This window comes from Chelmon rostratus, chromosome 1, assembly GCF_017976325.1.
Source record: "Chelmon rostratus isolate fCheRos1 chromosome 1, fCheRos1.pri, whole genome shotgun sequence".
Taxonomy (NCBI): domain Eukaryota; kingdom Metazoa; phylum Chordata; class Actinopteri; order Chaetodontiformes; family Chaetodontidae; genus Chelmon; species Chelmon rostratus.
The window spans coordinates 14,366,577-14,386,875 of record NC_055658.1 but is presented as its reverse complement, the minus strand read 5'-3'; the positions used below and the strand labels follow the sequence as shown (position 1 = coordinate 14,386,875).

The 20,299-nt window shown below is 40.8% G+C and overlaps 1 protein-coding gene across 1 annotated transcript in view; it reads right to left on the bottom strand.

The window, feature by feature from the left end:
- Positions 1–20,299, bottom strand: part of syt7b (synaptotagmin VIIb) — a 136,593-nt gene that overhangs the window by 3,428 nt on the left and 112,866 nt on the right. Inside the window, exons 9-10 of the mRNA XM_041939807.1 lie at positions 19,021–19,143; positions 4,018–4,141 (exon numbers count right to left, since the gene is read on the bottom strand). Coding sequence (XP_041795741.1) covers positions 4,018–4,141; positions 19,021–19,143 — 247 coding nt within the window. The remainder of the gene's footprint in view (positions 1–4,017; positions 4,142–19,020; positions 19,144–20,299) is intronic.

Below are 20,299 nucleotides of genomic sequence, written 5' to 3'. Positions count from 1 at the left end.
TTGATGGATTTTTGCTGTATTGTATTTATTGATGTATTGCTCATTCATTACTATGTTTGGAAACAAGACATTAGATATGCACAACAAGGTTTGATTAACACCTACATCCTTGGAGGAGAAAACGTTCCCTCGTTACAATGAACTCATCTCAGCGGTACGTTAAATGCGAACCAGGAGAGACACACTTAGTTACCATTTTATTGATGGATGTAGTTTGTGGTGCTGTTCAGCTATAGTGCTTTAAACTACAAGGTGTTTCTAATATTTAACACCTCTCAGTACAATCAGCAGCACCACAGGCTGCAGCCTCCAAAATGACCACAAAATTGCTGACAGAACAATTTGTTTTCACGGTTTCAGCAGAGCAACAGATGCTCAAACTGTCGTCATCCATGTTGTCTTACTGTAAAGGCTGAACTTGACATAAATCAACATGAAGTATGAAACATGCACAATTCATACCCTACTTTCTACAATCCCACAATGCAATGTATTGCATGTTATAGATTCAATAAATCACAGCTGTGCATTGTGCATCACTCAGTCAGTGGTGCCACAGCGTGCCACAGTCGAAAGCTCCAGAGCAAAACAAGTGAGTGAACCTTGAGTTGAGATTGTTTTGTCAAAGGTCAAGAATAAGGTGTCAGGCTCGACACCTCCTCAGCAGTCTCTGAACATTATAACCTCATGGAGGTAGGATTTACAGCAGGAATGCTGTATGAAACTGCATTCGCGTAGGTGTACCTGAACTGGAAATGTACTGTATAAGGGTATTCAAAGTGTAGTACCATAAGAATTGCACCAATCTTATCAGACCACTGGGTCAAACACCATGTTCACAAGAATATTAATTACTTCCAGAGGAGCTGGCAGGTAGTATCACAGTAAATAGGAATCCTGAACTCCAATCCACAAGAGAAACTCACTCTGCACTTCAACATTAAAGACACAGCTCATAACTAGGGGTCGTGCCACATGCCACATGGCCGCTGTCTGCTGTGCGATAAAGGCAGAGAGCATCCATGACTGTGTGGAGATGAGAGGCAGATTATCTGTTGGTAGACAGACCCTCCGACTGCTGGTGACATGGCCCGGAGGGAGGGAGAGAAATCCAGTTTAAAATGTGCTATCTGATGGTGGAGGGGCTTGGGGCATTACTCAAGGAGCAGTTCCAAAAATTTAATATCCAATTCCATATTCTCCCACATATTTCTGATGGTGCTGCTCGGCCTCATTCTCCATGCTGAATATGATCACATTTCATTATGCAGTCCTCTAACCAACAGCTGGCCTAAATTGCTTTTCCCCATTTTATGCTTTGGGTGCTCTCTCTTTTCCCCCAGAATCCTCACTTCTCATTCAATTCTTAAATTCTGCTTTCTAATTTCTTTTTCTGAAACTAAAAACAACCAATGTGCAGTAGATGCAAAATCTCTTGGAACACAAAGGATGGCCTGGTGGTGTCTATGTTTCTTTGCAATTAACAAATTCATTATTAAGACCAAAACTAACTTCTTCTACGATCAAGTATTGTCTTGCTAAAGCCAGATATATCATATTCCTCTGTGCCATTGGCCTCCATTGTTGTTCAAAAGCTATTATAAACTCAAAAAATTGCCACATGTTGCACAGGCTGACATGTTCCTTCATTACAGTAAACATGGCCACTGTAGCTTATATACGAGTCAAACCCATATACGTCATCCTTCTGCTGTACATTTTTAATAGCCCACAAAATGTATATCAATCCGCAGCTGAAAATAGTCCCTAACAAATGCACTATTTACTCTTGTTTGAGTAATATTTGCTAAAAGCGACAGTGCTCTGCTGTTTTAGGAAATAATTTAGCTTTTTTTTTTTTTTAATTCAATTAATTAAAGGCATGTTCCCAACCAGTTTTTAAAGACTCACATGTAGGAACAAAGGTCTTGGCTGAGAAAGTCAGAAAGTATTGAGAGGCAGACTAAAGGATTGCTTGTTTTCATAGTTTCATGGGAATTGTTGACAAGAAAAAAGAGAACATTCACCAACTTATCTTTTAAGCAAATACAGCACATATGTATAAACTCTGGAAATGTGTGGACGTGTGAAGACAGTGGAAAAGACACACTCACCCCACACTATCCACGGCTCTGTGAGCATCACAAAAAATGAAAGCGATAGAGGGACCCATGTGATGCTGACAGGACCCCCATCCATCCTCCCCCTACCCCTATCACCTGAAACGCTTGAAAGGGTTGGATGTATGTATACTCTGATGTTCAGTGCCATTTCTCAGCATCCTTTTTTGTCAGTAATCTATGAAATAAAGTCTGCCGTTGCCTTTCCAACAGTAGCACAAGTGGCTCAAAAGTGCTGGATGGGTATTTTCAGCATGAAAGGAGGGTTGTGTAATATATAGACGCCTTTGGCAAAACTGTACAGACTGAGTATTATCATTGAGCACCACCACTGTGAATTCCTCAGACACACCACGAGACCCACATAATTACTGCTCATACCCATCTCTGCCATATTCTCACAGCACCCACAGCACTGTGTGTTCTTTCACAGCTAATTACCGAACCTCGCTGAATAAGACGCGCGGCCCATCCCCTCCCAGTGTCTCACTTCAGGGTGGTGATTACTGTATGTTTCAGTTAGCTGAGAGACTGCATGGCGATAGCCAACTGTGATGCTCTACAGGTGGGTGAGGTGAGCCGGGTGGGATGAAGACAGTACTTTTTCAGCGAAGAAAGACCTCAAGAAAACACTTCTCACCCGGACTTCGCTCAATTGAACTGAAGTGTGCCAGCTTTCTTTTTCTCGGTGTCTTCCCCTGAACCAACACAGTGTATTTTCTACAGTAGGTGGTAGTCAAATAAATGTAAACACATGCAAAATAATTTCAAAGCATAAGTCTGGTATATCACAACTTTAGTCTTAATTTTGTAGCTTTTGCAATCATTGCTGTCAGTTATGAAATCAAAACATAAATTAACCGCTGTGATCTGGCATGCAAGGTAGGACAAAATTAAAGCACCATCATACAAATATTCTACCTTAAAACAACCTCAAAATAATTTTGACGATGCTACACTGACACACCTCAAACACCTGTTCTTGCAATATGTAACTTTCCCGCAAGAAGTGCGTTACGCTTTCTGGCACTCCATCACCAGCTATGGGTGTTCAGCTAAGAAGCTGAATGTACACTTAATGCTGCTTTAAACCAGTAGGTTGGTCTGTAATCATGTGAGGAAGTTTACAACAGAGAGTTTTGGAAATAATTTTAATGCCTATATTTTCCCTTTCAAATAAGCTTGGCTTAAAACCCACGCAACTGTCTGAATGCTTAGGTGTTTCTCCCCAACTGACATGCCATGTTTCCAGATCTCAGCAATTAATTTGACAAGTTAAATTATTTAGAAAACTGAGAGAAGTGATGGCCAAAACTACAAAAAAGAAACAAGTGGTAAGAAAATTGACTTGCAACACCGAACTGTAACTTAATCAAAACCCCAAATGTCAGTCACTTTGGCTTAAGTGCCAGTTAACAGTACTTATAAATCAGCATTTATTTCACCAAGTTGTCCGTTTTTATAGGAACCTAGCAACAGAGCTCAGAGGAAGAGCTTGGCGTGGAGGAAGGAGCTGCAGCAGCTTTGGCGTGAGCACGTCAGCAGAGTAGCAGGGAAGCAAGTGTAAGGTTATAAAGCCAGTCACTGTGAAACATTAGTGTCTGATTTTGTTTTTTTAGATGATTTCAGCCCCCCCCCCACCTTGACTCATCTTCCACTTCTTTGTCTCAAAGCCTGCGTGTAACTTTCATTTTAGATTAGATGATCTGGAAGCATCATTCAAGTCTTTCAGCCATCTCATTAATTATGATTTAAAAGGCTTTGCTGACAGCAGTCCTCCTGCTCTTAATATAGACGAGTTCAGCAAAGCAGAACAGAGAGTCCAGATGAGTTGGTGGTGTATCAATAAATGTGTCTCAGGGGGCTACAGATATACTGTGTTGAAACTGTATGTTACCATGAGCATGTCACTGGTGACTGAATTGGCCAGGTCAGAAACGGAGGAGTTGGGATCATGGCGGCGTCCGGTCTCGTCTGGGGTCTGACCTCTGGGGCTGCTGCCTGGTTTGTTACCTGGGGTCCTGTTAAAATGGACACAAACACACACGTTTACATTAACATGCTCATGTACAGCACTGGCGTCCATGTACTTTTGTGCACTGTTGTTCTGGGGCTGTTTTTCATGCTTTGGGCTTGATCCTTCAGTTCCAATGGAGAGAAACCCTCATGTTACAGCATGCAATGATGTCTTAAAGCATGTGCTCCCAAGTATAAGCAACAGAACAAGGAAAGGTCCATAAAGAAATCTTTGGTGTAGAAGAACTTGACTTCAACCCAATCAACCCAATTCAACATTTTAGGAAATACACTTATTCACGCTCTTGCAGAGTTAAATGAGATCAATACAGCTTTTACATCTGCACGCTAAACATGTGGCTGGAGCAGCAGCAGTTGGTTAGCTTAGCTTAGCATAGCATGAAGAATGTTCAGACTGAGGAAACAGGGAGCCTGGCTCTATCCAAAGGTAGCAGAATTTGCCTACCAGTTCCTCCAAAGCTCACACAACTTACACATTATATCTTATTATTTTAATTTGTACAAAGCCAAAGTGAAAAAATTGACAAGCTGTAGCTTTGCAGGAGGTTGTCTTGGCAGGGAGACCTGTTGTCTCTGCAGCATGAGAGTGGTATCAATCTCACATGACTCTTGCTAAGAATTTCCAAACATGGCAAACGATCACTTTATTGCCCTAGATGTTCGAGTCCACATACTTTTGGCCACGTCTCTTAAGCCACAAAGGCTGTGGAATAAATTAACATGCGCTTCACGCACCCATAATTATCCATCCACAAAACTATACCATCAACCGAAACCAAATTTACAGAACAAGACCTTTAGAAATAATCAATAATACATCTGACTGATGATCCTTGGAGCAAAAAACTAATAAAAAGGAAATATTAAAATACTAGAAAGGGAAATAAATGCCCCTGGTTCATATTATGTAACAATTTTGGTCAATAGGGAATACAAACATCTGATACCAGTCTAGGCATACTGACAAATAAGACTAATGAGCACATATCACTGTGAGAGATGTGACTCAGGAAGAAAAATCAGAAAGAGTCAGAAAGACAGAAATAGTGAACGATGGAGCAGGTGAGCTGTAAAACACAAAGGCAAAAGCGAGATTAGATGAAGGTATTGTGGGAAAGATGATCCGAGAAGGGAAGATACATTTGAGGACTTATCTGTGCACAGAGGTTGAGAAAAAGTGAAGGAGAGGATTTGTCTTTGTTAAGACTCGACGGATTAACAGAATGAACAAAGTGAGGTTACAGACTCAAATTATTGTGAGACTGAGACATCGCCAGACGCACACAATAGCACACACAAGCATTAGCTGAAAGAGAAACAGAGGAGACAGGATAAAAGCCTGCAAACAAAATGAGACCGGGTTTGGTTTTTGGGTAAAGAGTCGGATGCTCTAAAGCAGGGAAAGGAAGCAAACTGACACGTTACATGGGCAAACAAAATAGAAGGAGGCTGGAGAAGGAGGGGTGAGAGACGGACAGCGTTTGTGCAGCAAAGAGACAAGGGAGAGTGAACTAGAGAAATGGAGAGGGGTGGAGGAAAGGATGTGGTGTGGAAGAGAAAAGAATTGATTCGTCACTCTGCGTTTATTTCCTGTGATCTGCAGGTCAGAGCACCAACAATGCAGCGCAGACTTAATTCAAAATGTGATGCTTTCTGTTTCAGTTGCTTCCCAAACGCAGCTTGCTAGTTTATGTCTCTGCTGACAGAGAGATCCGAAACATTAGCTCTCTAACTGATGCACGCAGAGAGAGCTAAGAATGTCCAATTACAGCTTCTAATATCAGCCACTAACACACCAGGGAACAATGCGTTATACCTTAAAATAATTACATAACACATGGCAGTCACGCACGTAACACCTGGCTGTCTCGCTGTGCCGCGAACTGAACTCCCACCTGTACTGTGGTGCTGTGTGTTCAAAGACCCACTGTTTTACCTATTTAGCCCATTCACTAAAAATGAGTAAACATGGTATTACAGCTGATCACTTTACAAGGCATGCCGGAGCAGTTTAGATGATGTGTCTTTCTTCCAGGCAGCTTGTAAGAAGCTGAATTAAGGCCGTTGTTATTATTCGCTGTTATATGTTTGTTATTGTGTACGTCTGTAAAGGATTCTGCTTTTTGCAGGAATGCTTAAAGAATTACTGCATCAGTAATTCTCAGGGTCAAAAAATTCTTCCTTTTTGGCATCGTAAAAGGTTATTTTCAACATATTCACTATGGAATCGAAATCAGTATGCAGATGCTTAAAACCTGCTTGTAATCCGTTGGTACTTTGTCTCCTTTATGCTTTCAAACATTTTCAGTGTGTGGGAATTAAAAAAAACGCATTATCCTTTTCACAGTTGTTATGCCTGATTGGTTGTTTACCTTCCAGAGTTTATGGCACAACAGCCACTACCTGAAGCTTAAAGCTTTTTACAAAGCTCTTACGATGAAGATACGTTGTTTCATAGTTGTTTTATCACCGTCTCCCCCTCTAAACAGTTCAACTGCAGTTCGTGGAAGACTCTTCAGAGGCATTCCCCACTTTGACTATAGAGCACATAATATATGGCTGTCAGCTGTGTGTCTATAAACGCTTACTTGTAGGAGGGGCTGACTCAATGACAGCCCATTGAACCCCCCTAAATCAACACCCAACACACAAAGCAGAGTCCACACGGATCTTGAAGAACCTTACATAAACACAGCCGGGAATTTTCTCCAATATTTGCAATGGAGAGCTGCATTTCATTCTGCTGTGCTACTGTGAATATTCGGCTATAAATCGTCTCAGCCATGCGGAGCACATGCAATACCTCAACACAGTGCATATAAAACTTGTAGTTAATGCAGGCCTGCATACATTATGCTTTTTTTCTGAACTATACGCATATTCACTGCTCTGTCTGTGAGCCAGAAAGTCTGAATGTTTTTTGCACATTTGCATACATTTGTAAAGACTGTCTATTACCAGTAGTAGTAATCAAAGGGAAAAAGATTGTAAGACAATAAACAAACAGAGCAGATACTCTGAAGTCTAACTTTTTTTTTGTTGTCAAACTGGTTTAATTCCAGTCATACAAGGCAAATCAAAGCAGATTAATACGCTCACTTCAGGCTACAGGTACATTTCATTCATTTCAATCGTTAGTCAGCGTCAACTCACTAATTTAACTGACAGAAGACAAAACCACTATTATGAAGTAGCCAAATTAAACCAAATCATTTGTAGTAATGTGACAATACGTCCTATTTGATGTGTGTAACAGTGACGACATCCGTGTGTCATATTTGAGGAGAGGTAATGAGTACATGACGGGAAACTTCTCCTGTATTGAATTTTAGTTTGGTGCTCTGCCTTAAAAAGGACAGCGATTCAGTGTTTGTTTCCGGTACTTATTTGAATCTTTTTCTCATGTTTCTTTCTTGCAGGTGTACAAGTGCAATTGTTTTCTTGTTTGCATGAGGTGTCATTCACAGTTCACTGCTGTCATGTGCTCTGACGCAGGTTTCATGCCGAAATGCGTCAGCAGTTTTGTCAGTCGATAAGTTGTTTATTTACCCAAAATGACAAAAACGGCAAATGAGAATGGGAAACGTGCACATTTAATAGAGATAAATTTGCTTAATTATACACTAGTTTCATCAAGACGTGCTGCATTCCCAAATGATTTATATTAGACAGTAGAGCTGTGGTGTCTGCATGTCATAGCCGGCACAGATTAATGTATGGTGACATGAAAGGCAAATAAAGACCTGCTGCTGCATCCTTGAATCACCAATTACATGCCTGTGAGACACGGAGCAATTTGGTGCCATAGTGAGGTGAGTTTATCCATGCATGTACTGTAAATATAGACACACACACACACACACTCAGGCTGCAGCAGGGCACTGGTGCTGCATAATGTCTCGACCAGACGTGATAACATCTTCACATTAGCTTTTTGTCCAGAGATGTGAAGGAAACGACGGAGACGTGTTGCAGAAATACTCCTTTCTGAGGTTGAGGAAAGAGGAAGAGGAATCACTCTCTTTCCACTCTCTCTTTATTAGCAGTTATTTTGATTGCATGACAAAGCTAAACATAAACATCAACATTTCTGCCATTATCTAACAGTAAAAATTAGTGCCCATGCATGATGCCACAGTGACAAACTTGAGATTCAAACAGAAGGATAAAATATCTGTAGCTGTGAGTTTCCGCTTTGTGCTTGCAGTGACTATATCGTCTAAAACACAACACTAGTTACATAATTCATTCTTTAGAGGTTGTTGTAACCATGACTACTGAAATGTGTGCTCCCACTTAAGGTTGTACTCACTACCATCATGTATTTTACTCGGGGGTTGCTGTAACCATGGTAACAGGAGCCTTCAAAAGAGGACAGTAAAATCCAAGGAAGTTCCACAGAGAGGGGCATATACTGAAAATAGCAAAAAGCCCACAGGGCAAAGGGACCAAACATTTAGAAAGCCTTTGAAACACACTCCTGGAACGCACTCTTTGACTTTTCATACCTACACTTCTCCAACCCCCCGTGACCCCGCGAACACACCACAGCACATACCACTGGGTATGTGTGAGCTCATGCTGAAAATGGCTGATTCATAAATGCACAAAAAAATAAAAAGTGAAGAACAACCTCCAGCCATGATACTGAAAACAACAGGCAGAAATGAGGAACTATGGAGCTACATTCTTTCCCCTGCTAATAAAACAGGCTGGATCACCACACTGACACAAGCTCTGATCTCTCACTCTGCACTTTCTCAATGGTAGAGAAATGCAAATAAACTACCAGCGAGTCTATACAACAACAACAACTTATGAGCACACACGCAATCCTCCTGGAGGTCAGGGGGCAACGTCCCTGGAGAATGACCACTTCGATCTGACGCTCTGAAACTCAAAACCCTGACTTTTGACCTCATGGCCTCAATCTGGAACTCAGTTATAAGACATGTTCTTTGTAATTGGACAAAGCAGGTCGTTACATCCCAGGGGACAATGCAGAGAAATCTTATCTCCTCCTATGTCACATGTACATTGTCTGTTGGAAAGTCTGTTTAGCATTGATAAAGAAAGACTGAATAAATGAAAAGTACATGCTTCATTCATCCAGCTTCGATAAAGGCATACCATGTATATAATGAAAGGAGGAGCCAGAAAACTCAAGCAGAGGAGTGTCAGCAAGAGAAAATTCAGAACACAACCTGTTCAAGTTTACTGGATGACAAGACTGAATCAGCATGGTTGTGCTTTCACATGTGTGAAGAACCACATCTTCACTCTTTGGCACCATATCATCCTGCTGCATGCCTCCTCATGGCTGGAACACAGGATACTCTGGGATGTCTCTTATGCACGCACATCTAGCCGCCATCTGTTTGCTTAGAGATGGGGCTTAAGTATCTGTCTGCACAGTTTATGGAGCAGGCGTGGAGTTTTTATTTTCTAAATATAACCAGTCTGAGGTGTGAGAACTGAGGGGAATAAAAAAAAAATAGCACAGGCTTAGCAACAGAACATTCAGCAGAATCTGTCTCAAATTATCTGTCTTCAATAATGCATTTGAAGCATTTCGCCACATAAACATGCTTGTGTGTACTTCTGTTTAACTCATCTAAACAGAATATTATAGTTAAGTTGTGTTTGTATTACATGTTACAGGAATAAATTAGATGTTTTAAGTTATTTGGCAAATAACCTCCTGACTTGCACTGAGCAATGTCGCTTAAAAATCATCTTTACAGTATTTACACTGATGTGCAACAGCAAATATGCTTTGGGAAAAACACAGTGCCAACTGGATTCGATTTTTTAACAACATAATGAGGAAACGTTCCTAATAAACATATCAGTCTCAAAATGTTAGCTGACACATGTCTCCTTTGCATCCATTCGTAGCAGCTGATGATCGAGCTTCATGGTAATGGTGAGGCACTGACAGCACTTGCTTATGTTCAGTGAAAGATTGTTTTGGTTTAATGTAAAAAATTGACAGTGACTTGAAGCATGAGACAGAACGTGTTATAAACTTTAGTCATACTTTATATTAAGGTACACATATTCACCCTTAACTAGTTGTTTATTAACATGCATATTAGTAGCATACAGGCTCATTATTAGTCATTATAAGATACTTAATGCCTTATTCTGCATGACCATATTCTACAGCACTTGGTCATTAATTAAGAGTTTTCCCTCAATAATCTTCTAATTAGTCCTAATTGATTCTAAGTAAGGAAGTTGTTGTACATGAACTATGATCTTAATGACCTAACCCTAACCATTAATAACCCTAATGACTAACAAGAGCCCATATGCTACTAACATGCACACTAACAAGCAACTACTTAATGGTGAATAATCGACCTTATGTGTTACCTTGCTTTGAACTGAGACCAGAATCTTTCCTAACCCTGACCAAAGTGCTTTTGTTGAGACTTTGAGGCTCAGATACAAACTAGGGGCCCTGCTACAGCGTCAGCACTCCATTGTGATTTTATGATAAGATAATTATTGTCACACACTCTTTTCAAGACAAATGTCCCTGTAACTGCTGAATTCTTCCAGAAGGCAAATATTTTCTGCTGGAGTGAGGACAGCTGAGCGATTTGATCCTTCAGCCATGTTCTTAAGTTCGACAAAAGTCTTCATTTACCCAGAATTCACAGCACATTAGTCCTACTTAAGATAGTCAAGTCTATGTGATCTGAGCCATAAACAAAATCTGTCAATTAGTCAATCTTCAGAATCAAAGTCATGTGCTTTCATCACCCATCATCCATCCCGACTTCCCCCCTATCCCTAGAGATACATGTAGTATAAACACTTCCTTCACTGACAAAACGTTGCCATAACATTTCTTGCCAAAACAAATTAGCAGTATAGAAATGCAGACTCTAAGAGACGGGTTGAATGGAAAAATTCTTCACTATTTTATGTCTGCGTGTATGGACTTAATAAAAAAATGTTATCATAGATGCTTAGTTTAGCTGTCCACTGTGTGCGAGCTGAGTAAACCCTGATCACACATAGAAGAACTCAGCCTGTTATAGAAGTGGATCAGACAGCTCATTGGAAAAAGCTATTTTTATTGGTGTATTACTCTCTATCAGTTTCAGTTATCATTTTCTAGAAGTCATGCCAAAATAATTAAGTTAACCGGCCTTAGGATATGAGATAAGTTATAAAGTGACAAAGATTTATTGCATTTATTTTCATAGCTGGCTTTACATGAAAAAACAATATGAAATAATATTGACTTTTATCATTAAGGTGAATTAAATAAGATTCAACTAAGACTGGATAAGTCTTAAACTTTGGTGTGTATGTATGAAACACAGACATTTAAAGGCGATACGGGGATGTTACAGACAGCTCATGGGTGTGTGAGCAAATACACTGTATACCAATGCATGAAAACTGCCCACAAGGGAATCTCATTCCTTTTTCTGACGTTCAGCAATGAGTCTGGCTGAGCTGACAGTCATCCGTGCTGACAGAGGAGCGCTGCTCTGACATCATCCCATCACAACGCCAGTCAACACCCTCGGGAAAGGGAGGATTAGGTGAGTAAGGAGACAGCGGAATGGAAAAGGAGAAAGAGAAGGAGACAAAACTGTAATAAGATAAATAAGAAAGAAAAGGTTTAATAGATGCAATTAAATAAGGCGTGGTGGGGAGACTGAGAGAAAAGGCAGAGGGGAGAGGGAATGAAGGAGAGATGAGGAGACAAAGTCTTATTGAGGAGCAAAATGAGGGCTACAGAGGGCAGAGAGGAAATTGATGAGGGGATGGGAAGAGGAATGGGAAGCAGCGGGCGGAGGAGGGGAAGTGGACGGACGGGTGAGAACATGAGGGATGAGGGTTACCAGCTGGGCCTGGATAGGAAGTGTGTCTCCATAAACATACTATATCTGGGTCTCGCTGATCATACACTCGCCCTAGGAGACCATGAAACACAATATAGGTCCCAAGTCCCATGATGGATGAGGGCTAGACTCTGATGTCAGCCCACTCAGCGCTCCCAACCAACAGGGACAAATCACTCGGCCACCGCCCCCCTCAAGGCACAGGCTAATACAACTAATGGAGCCATCTACAGTGTTCGACTGGCTTGATGCTCTTTGAATAGACTTCTGCTTCTTCAGATTTATCCAGTGGGAGTTGCTGTTTTTGTAAATCATGCTCTGGACATAAATAACCTGTAGTGATATCAGTCATATCCTTTTAGTCCTTTTCAAAATTAGAAATAAGTCAAAAGAATTTTTTTAATGATTTCAGGAACACTTTGTTTTTTTGTTTTTTTTTTTCCCCTTCCACCACTCACTGTCACCTTCGCTGTGACGTCCCCCCGCTTTCCTTTCACGGGCTGTCTCAAATCAGCTCCCTTCTCGTAGCCACAAGCAGCAGCCAGGGAAATGGTGAATGAGCTCCAGACCTAGATCCGACAGGTTTTTTAAAAAGATGCCTCGTTTGTGCTGACCTACATCGCTTTTTCTTTCCAATCATCTTTCCTCCCGGGCCACGGCTGGCTCCAGAGGCTGCCACGGGGACCAGTGGCCAGCCTGGAGAGTCATTAGGAAGCTTGACTCACTGTGATTGCTGGCTTGGACACACAATTGAAAAAGTCAGATATGCCAGTTGAAAAAATGGTGGCAACAACTTCCCGCTTGATTAATACTGTGCAGTGTGGCGTCGTGCAACTCAGCGAAAGCAGCATTATGTTACCACTGCAAGACTACAACTCTGATCCCCACCCATGCCATCAATGGACAGGCCCAATGTTTGAATAACAACACTCATCAAATGTACTGTACCAAGTATTTATTCTCATCTCCACATAACAATCTACAAAATAAATAAATAAATAAATAATAATCAAAATAATATAAAAAATAAGCTCCTGCCCCCTGTCCACACTTATTGTAGTTTTGTTAAAGGGGAATTCATTGGTTGTTTGTTTTTTGGCCACTAGGTGGCTCTTTTGAGCTCTATTTTCGTCTTCACTAATTCCTGAACTGGTCTGGTTCAGGCAAGTCAGCAGGGCTAGCCTGTTGATGTGGTGGATTCAAGTTACTTAAGTGAAAATATAGCCGGGGAAAATGTGCAGGGACATCAACAGCCAGGAGGAATTTTGATTCAGTCGTCAATGCAGACAATAATGAAGCAGCTGGTCGTGTAAAATGTAAAACGTGTGGGGTTCTGATGAGATGTGACAGGGAGTGGCCTGGGGGATCAGCCTTGCAGTGACATGCGGTGCAGGATGCAGGCTCTACAATCGGGTGCAGGGTAACAAAAACTCAGTGCTTCAGCCTACATTAACTGCACCAGGGTTTGGACTTAAAAAACACAATGCCTGTTCGGGTTGAGCAGTTATTGCTTGTGTTTGGACAGAAAAATGTGGCCTGAGCCACAATCTAGATGGAACATCAGGGACCTGGAATTTGTCGCATTATCCCTGACAAAGTCTTATATGCTTGTATTTGTTTGTACTATATTTGAACATTGTCAAATAAACCAGCTGAACCAAGACTGAAGTTGTTCTACGGCCCGTAGAACCAAAACAACGAGCCGAAAGACACTAAAGTGCTCCATAGAGTCAGGTGATAATTATTTGTGGGTAATTACACAGACCCTATACAGACCACACATTTGTTTAATTAATTGTTAATATAAAACTATTGATTAGTGCATGCTCAAATAGCTTTGTTTCAGTCAAGCAACCTTCACCAGGTATTTCATTTAGCAAGCTACAGTAAGCAAATATGTGTACATACAATCAATCAGTCACAGGGATCAAGCAATCAATTATCCAAAAGAACAAAGAAAACACCTGGAAAGAGAGAGGGAAGGAGACACATTTTAAAGACCAAATATATATAAGATGAAAGATCATTTCAGTAAGTACCCAGAAACAACAAGAAGAAACATTAAATAACCGCAAAGGGGATAAATTCCCAAAGAAATATGTAAAACAGATAGAAGACAGCAGACAGTAAACAGCATCATCAAGCATGTAATGCAGTGAAAATGCCTGACAAAGTTTGTTTTATCAAAACGCACTTTTTAATGAATTCATAAGTGTTGACACTGTGTGGGAGCTTGTTTTTGGCATCGCTTATTCTCCACATACGCATCTGTTTGTAAACTTACTTTTCATCCCAACTGTTCAGAGTGTGGAAACTTAACTCTTATTTCTCGTGACATTTTTCCACACATGATGTCTGCGAGGTTTGGCTCTGTCTTTGCCACCAGAGCTTCCAGCCTCTCGAGCGTACACTTTTTGTGGTAAAATGGAGCATGTTTCTCATTTAAGAGTTATGAATGGTCAACCACACTGAAAGGCCGTATACCACACCAGGGCTTTATATTTTCAACTCTTTTCCACCATGTTGAAAATATAACACACACACACACACACACACATTTATATATATATATATATATATATATATATATATATATATACCACTGTGTCAGTGAATTAGAAAGACATGAAGTGTGAACCTATCAGCTGTGAAAGTCTATGTGGGTACAGGGAATTCTTGGTTTGTGTCGAATGGAAGCAGACTTTGACGTGCTCCATTTAAGAAACCAGTGCACATTTTTACAGCTCTTACAAACTCATTGTTCAGAGTGGAAGTTGTCCGGGGCCAGTAAGCTCTTTTGGGTTTATTCATATTTATTTCCCTGTTGTGTCTCTGTGTGTGGTGAAGCTCTGAGCTCATTAAGATGCAGCTCCTCCATGCAACAGCAGCTTTCTGAGATGATAATAATGTGAACGGCTTCAGAGCTTCCATCATGGTTATCTGCAGGTGGGTGATTATGTCCTGTCCACCGCAGGGCTTTGACCGGTTTAACACAGTCACCCAAACTGACTCACGTAACAAGAAGCTCCACATAAGAGATCATTGGACCTTTCACTTAACACAGAGCGAGAAAACACTGGCTTTGCCTGTAGATGACAGATCAGCAAGAAACAAAAATGCCTCCTTTGACAATAATATAATTAACTGTAATCACAGCTGCATTGGGGCCTTATGGGATTTTACCTCTAAGATGTAATAAGTACAAGACAGGTTTAATAGGCAACAGCTCGAGCTGCTGCTGCTGCTCCAAATCACAGATTACCATTAAACATCTCTCACAACACACCGCTGATAATGACCTGTGCAAATTTGTTCAGGGATGACTTTGATATCACCCTCACCTCATAAATGTGCGTGAGTTCAACTGTCACTGACTAAAACAGGCTCTTCTGCAACTAATTAGTTTTTGGTGTTAGATGAGTGACAGGTGGTAAAAATAGATCATATCTCAGTGTTATGTTGCAAGCGTTGACAAGCAGTTCTCAGCATCTGAGTGCACAATGGTATCTGCCTGTATCTCGCTACTGATGCACAAAGCCACAGTGCGAATAGACAAGTCATGCATCTCCTCGTTTATGTAAGCATGTTTTCCTTTGAACGAGGCAAACAGGTTTTATGAGATACTTATGATTCAAGTCAGTGACTACAAGTTCCCTGGCAGCTGTGATGTAGATCAGTGACCGCTGACTGAATTCAAAAAACACATTAAAAGCTGCACTAATTAGTATTTTTTCTTGTATCAACAATGGATCAAATGATTTGAAAGAGATCGCTCGAAGTGATGAACTAATGAGGAGTTATCACCAGCTCTGCAGTTAACTTCAGCTCTTCGAGCTTTTTTTTTAGCCTCTTTTAGCTCATTGTTTTGTTTTCACAAGCCACAGATTTAGTGTTTTGGTTCAGTCTCACTGTTTTCATGAACAGCAGCAGCAGGCAGCTGATTTCAGAGGAAAAGCTACTGTACACCACCTGCTCAGCACTATCCAGCTGAGTCAGGACAGGTTATTGAACATAATGCCGCTTAATATCAAAACATTTTTCTCATGGGTTGGTGGAGACAAAAACAGAGCTAAAAATAGAGACACAAACATGACTCCAATTGAATGTTGTTCTGTGTCTGGTGGTTGCAAACAGGCAGATTCCTGATTGATGTTGTGTTCACAGCTTGTTGGATAAGGACAGGGTGCCACTTGGTCTGCTTGTTCACTGTCCATATTTAGAAGGATTGACTGAACAAATATAGATTTGACCTAATACACAGCGCACACAGCTTTTGCTTTCATCCTGTTATTTCTCCATTATCAGATTTGGTGTTTGTAGATATTTGTGCTCTGAGCTGGATCTGATTTCATTAATAAACCAACAGACCTCTATGGGAGTGTCTATTTTTATCTTGTAGCATATTTCTCTAGAAAGCAGAGAGCAAAGGTTTCCCACTCTTTCTGTCTCTCTTTCACTGTCTGACAGCGTCCTGTCACATATATTCTCGGCCGGATCATCGCGCTCCATCGTTCTCAGTCCGCTGGGCTCCATGAAAACGGCCGGGAGCGAGCCAGCAGACGGGCGCAGAGAGCTTACGGGGTAACCACAGAGACAGAGAGACGGACAGAGATGATGATGGAGAGCTGTTATTAGTTGTGGAAGGACACTAGACGACTTGGCCCACGTGACCCCTCAGGGTAGAGGCTCGCTGGCTGGCTGTGATTAGAGTTAGGTGCTTGACAGACCTCCAGACAGCGAGGGGGAGAGAGGATGATGGGGGGCAAGAGGTAAGCTGGTCCTCAGCCCCTCACTAACCCTTAGACATTTTAAATTAAATTCTAAAAGCATAAAAAAGGTCAGGATGGATGCAATAACATCAAAACAAAACAAATGTGTCTTTCCAAAGATATGCTCTTTTCTTCTGAGGCGGACTATTTTTCATCAACCGAAAATTCATACATGACCTAGTTAGAACAGCACACTTCGATGCACTGCAGAGAAACTGTGTGCATTTAAAGAAATTTAATGGAATTTAAAAGAAGTATTTCTCGGAAAAAAACACCTGTACGCAATATACTCATGAGGGACTGTAACCAGGTTCATGCTCACATTATCATTCAAACACTGTGATGTGATAAGAGGGCAGCCAGTTTAGTCCTTTGTTCACCAGCTGAGAGACTGTGTTAGTCTCTGACAGCAGCTCTGAGATCACTGGTAGATGAGAGGTTAGCATATTTTTAGACGAGCGTTTCATGTGAGGAACTTTACGTCTAAATAATGAGGGTGCCCTTCTCCTGTGCCGTCGACTCGCAGATCAAACAGTGAAGCGCTGCAGACGAGCAGACTTACAAAGGTCTGGATGAGGAACACAGAGGACATGAAAAAAAAAGGAACAAGTGAACGCAAAATGTGAAGGTGAAAAGAAAATGTGGTGATACGCAAAACAGAAATTTGAGCAGAACAAACAGAAGGAACACCAAGGTCGTGTTCTTTGTGTTGTTTCTGGGAACGTGAGGGATTTGAGGCTGGAGTTGGTAACGTTGGAGAAACCAGCAAGAGAACGCTAGATTCTGAAGGCATCCAACTGAAAACTCCCATCCCCTTACTTCAGGCCTCCCTCCAAAGACACTCCCTCAAAACACATGAACACACACCACCTTCATACTCACAAGAGTGCGCTGGAGAGAGGAGTAGTGATGAGAAGACCAGTTCTTTTAATAACTACATAAATAAACAGCTCTGTTAAATGCAACAATCATATGAACACTGCTCTGTGCTACTGTGTTAGCTGCTGAACCAGAGTCAGTCATTCTTTGACTCAGGGGGTGAGTACCGTGCTACGCAATCATTGTCATCGCAAATATTATCCATCTATCTTACATGTAAGAAAACACCTAACATTATCATAACAAACATAAACAACAAACCTGGCTGTCGTTAGTACTCACAGCTAGTTAGTAGCATGTTAGCATTGGGAAATTTTGGCTATACTTTCTCTGTCATTCTTGTGCGAGCAGCTCGCTATAGCTTTAGCAATATATCTGCTCAGCCTTGTGGCAGACTCATGTGCAGCAAGTGCACCTGCGAGTAGGCAGGTCTGTACGTAGACAGGCTAGTAGGCTTATGACAGATTTACAACAGCCACAGATACCAAACCATTTTTTGATTGCTGTCAGGATGTAAAGAGGATTTCAACAAATATAACAAAAAATGCTTGAGGAGTTTACACATAATTACATCAACTTTCTTTTTAACCTAAAATATTTGAATTGGACTGTTTTTGGAAACAAATGGTATTTTTCCATCAGAATATAATCATATGTACTTATTCTATACTTTTCGGACAGTTAATTAAGTAATATTTGAGTTGCTCTTGGGAAATCTGGACTCATGACAACAGTATTTTTATGATATCCTGGCAACAGCCCTGGGATCAGACCTCATTAATATTAATTATGTGACTTAAATATGCATATACTACATTTTAACTTGTTTACTGATTATTTTGAAATACCTGTAAAAAGCATCAGTTTTCTCCAAATTCAAAGTATTGAGCACAGGCAAACAGGAGTCAAGATTCATCACCAGAGGCTACTAACTCTTTAAAGTGACATAACTTCAAATGAAATATGTAATAACAACAATGATAATAATAATAATAATAGTAATAATTTTAAGTGTTTGGTATTAAAAGTGCAGTCAGTCCTGGTCTGTGTTGCTTCTCGTATTAATCCTACAGTAGAATAAATGGCATTTTAAGCAGCTAAGATTTAGTCCGTTTTTAAAGGGTAACATTAAAATTCACCATTTCAGTATCAATCTTTCAGGTCACCCCACAGTGTAGACCACTACATCAACACAACAGACATAACAGTCCTGCAGCACTTTAAATTACCTATCATTACATCATTATGTAGCTACCTCTCCACTATGACAAACAGCCACCTGAGCTACTCATTTAATCTTTGTGCTTAGCCACCTCGCATCATTCTTCTCTCTCGTTCTCTCATTACCTCTTTTCTGGCGTGGTTTCGTTTTCTTTGCTCGCCGGCGCTTCCTGCAGATCTGGGAGGTTGGCGAAGTCGTCCTGCTCAGCCAGGCCGATTGCTAGAGACAGAACAACCATCTTCCCCTCACTGGACACACAGACAAACAAGACGTCATGAGACCACACAGGTATGTCGACAAATAGGCACAGAGGCACACAAAACACACACGCAAAGACACACACACACAAACACACAATTGGGGAGGGACACAGCAACACACGCGCCACACATTCATTTCATGTACAAAGAGAGAATGGGAGAGAGGTCTCAGTCAACACTTGGCATGGCAGTGCAGCTCAACCAGCCCTGTGTGCTACAGGGTGAGTTGAGAATACAATACAGGCTTCAGCAATCTGACACTTACTGAATACTGAATGCATTTCTTGCCATTTTATTCACGTATTAATAACAAATAATTAAATAAGTCCTTATAACAGATTTAATATTAATATCATCAGACAATATCACTTCAAAAACATGGAAAACGGTGGATTTTGTCGGTTTATTGTGTGTGCACAACATACCATAACACCTACAAGCTATAACCTACAAAGGCAATTTACAGTATATTTCACTGCATGACAAATCTTAATGAGGGTTTTGCTTTCTTTCACCCTTATTCAATATTTATATATAGACATACATGTAGAGTCAAAATCCGCTCTGATGTGAATATTTTAACACTAACGTTGATTATGTGGCGGTGTTAAAGGCACCTAGCAAGCATGAAAACAAACCTCAAAGCAAAGGTAGTGTGGTTTCATCTTATGGCTGGATGTTTCATGTTATGAGAAAATATAATCTGCCTTTAACATCATCAGTGATGGCCCTTTACACCTGAAATGAATGCACGACCCTTAGCTGCCTGGCTCATTTCTTGTATTAGCAAGACTGACCTCATTAGAGGTCAGAGGAAAACAGATGTTAACACTTTTTTCTGTCTTTTCTATCATTCCCTTAGCCACCTCTGTCAGGTGGAGAGTGTGCCATTAAAAGCTACCGAGCCTTTGAATCACTACAAAGTCTTACTCACACATTTTGAATAAAGCTTTGAGCCTGTGATTACTTTGTATGCTGTAGCGTTACCAATTTCTTTCAGATAAATAGATGATTTTGGTGGCAATTTATTTCTTACTGGGTGGACTCTTTCTGCAGTTGTTTAGCATTGGCTTGATGTTATATGGATCGTATTAAAGCATAACATGTTTAATTATATAAAATACAAAATACAGGGGATGATACA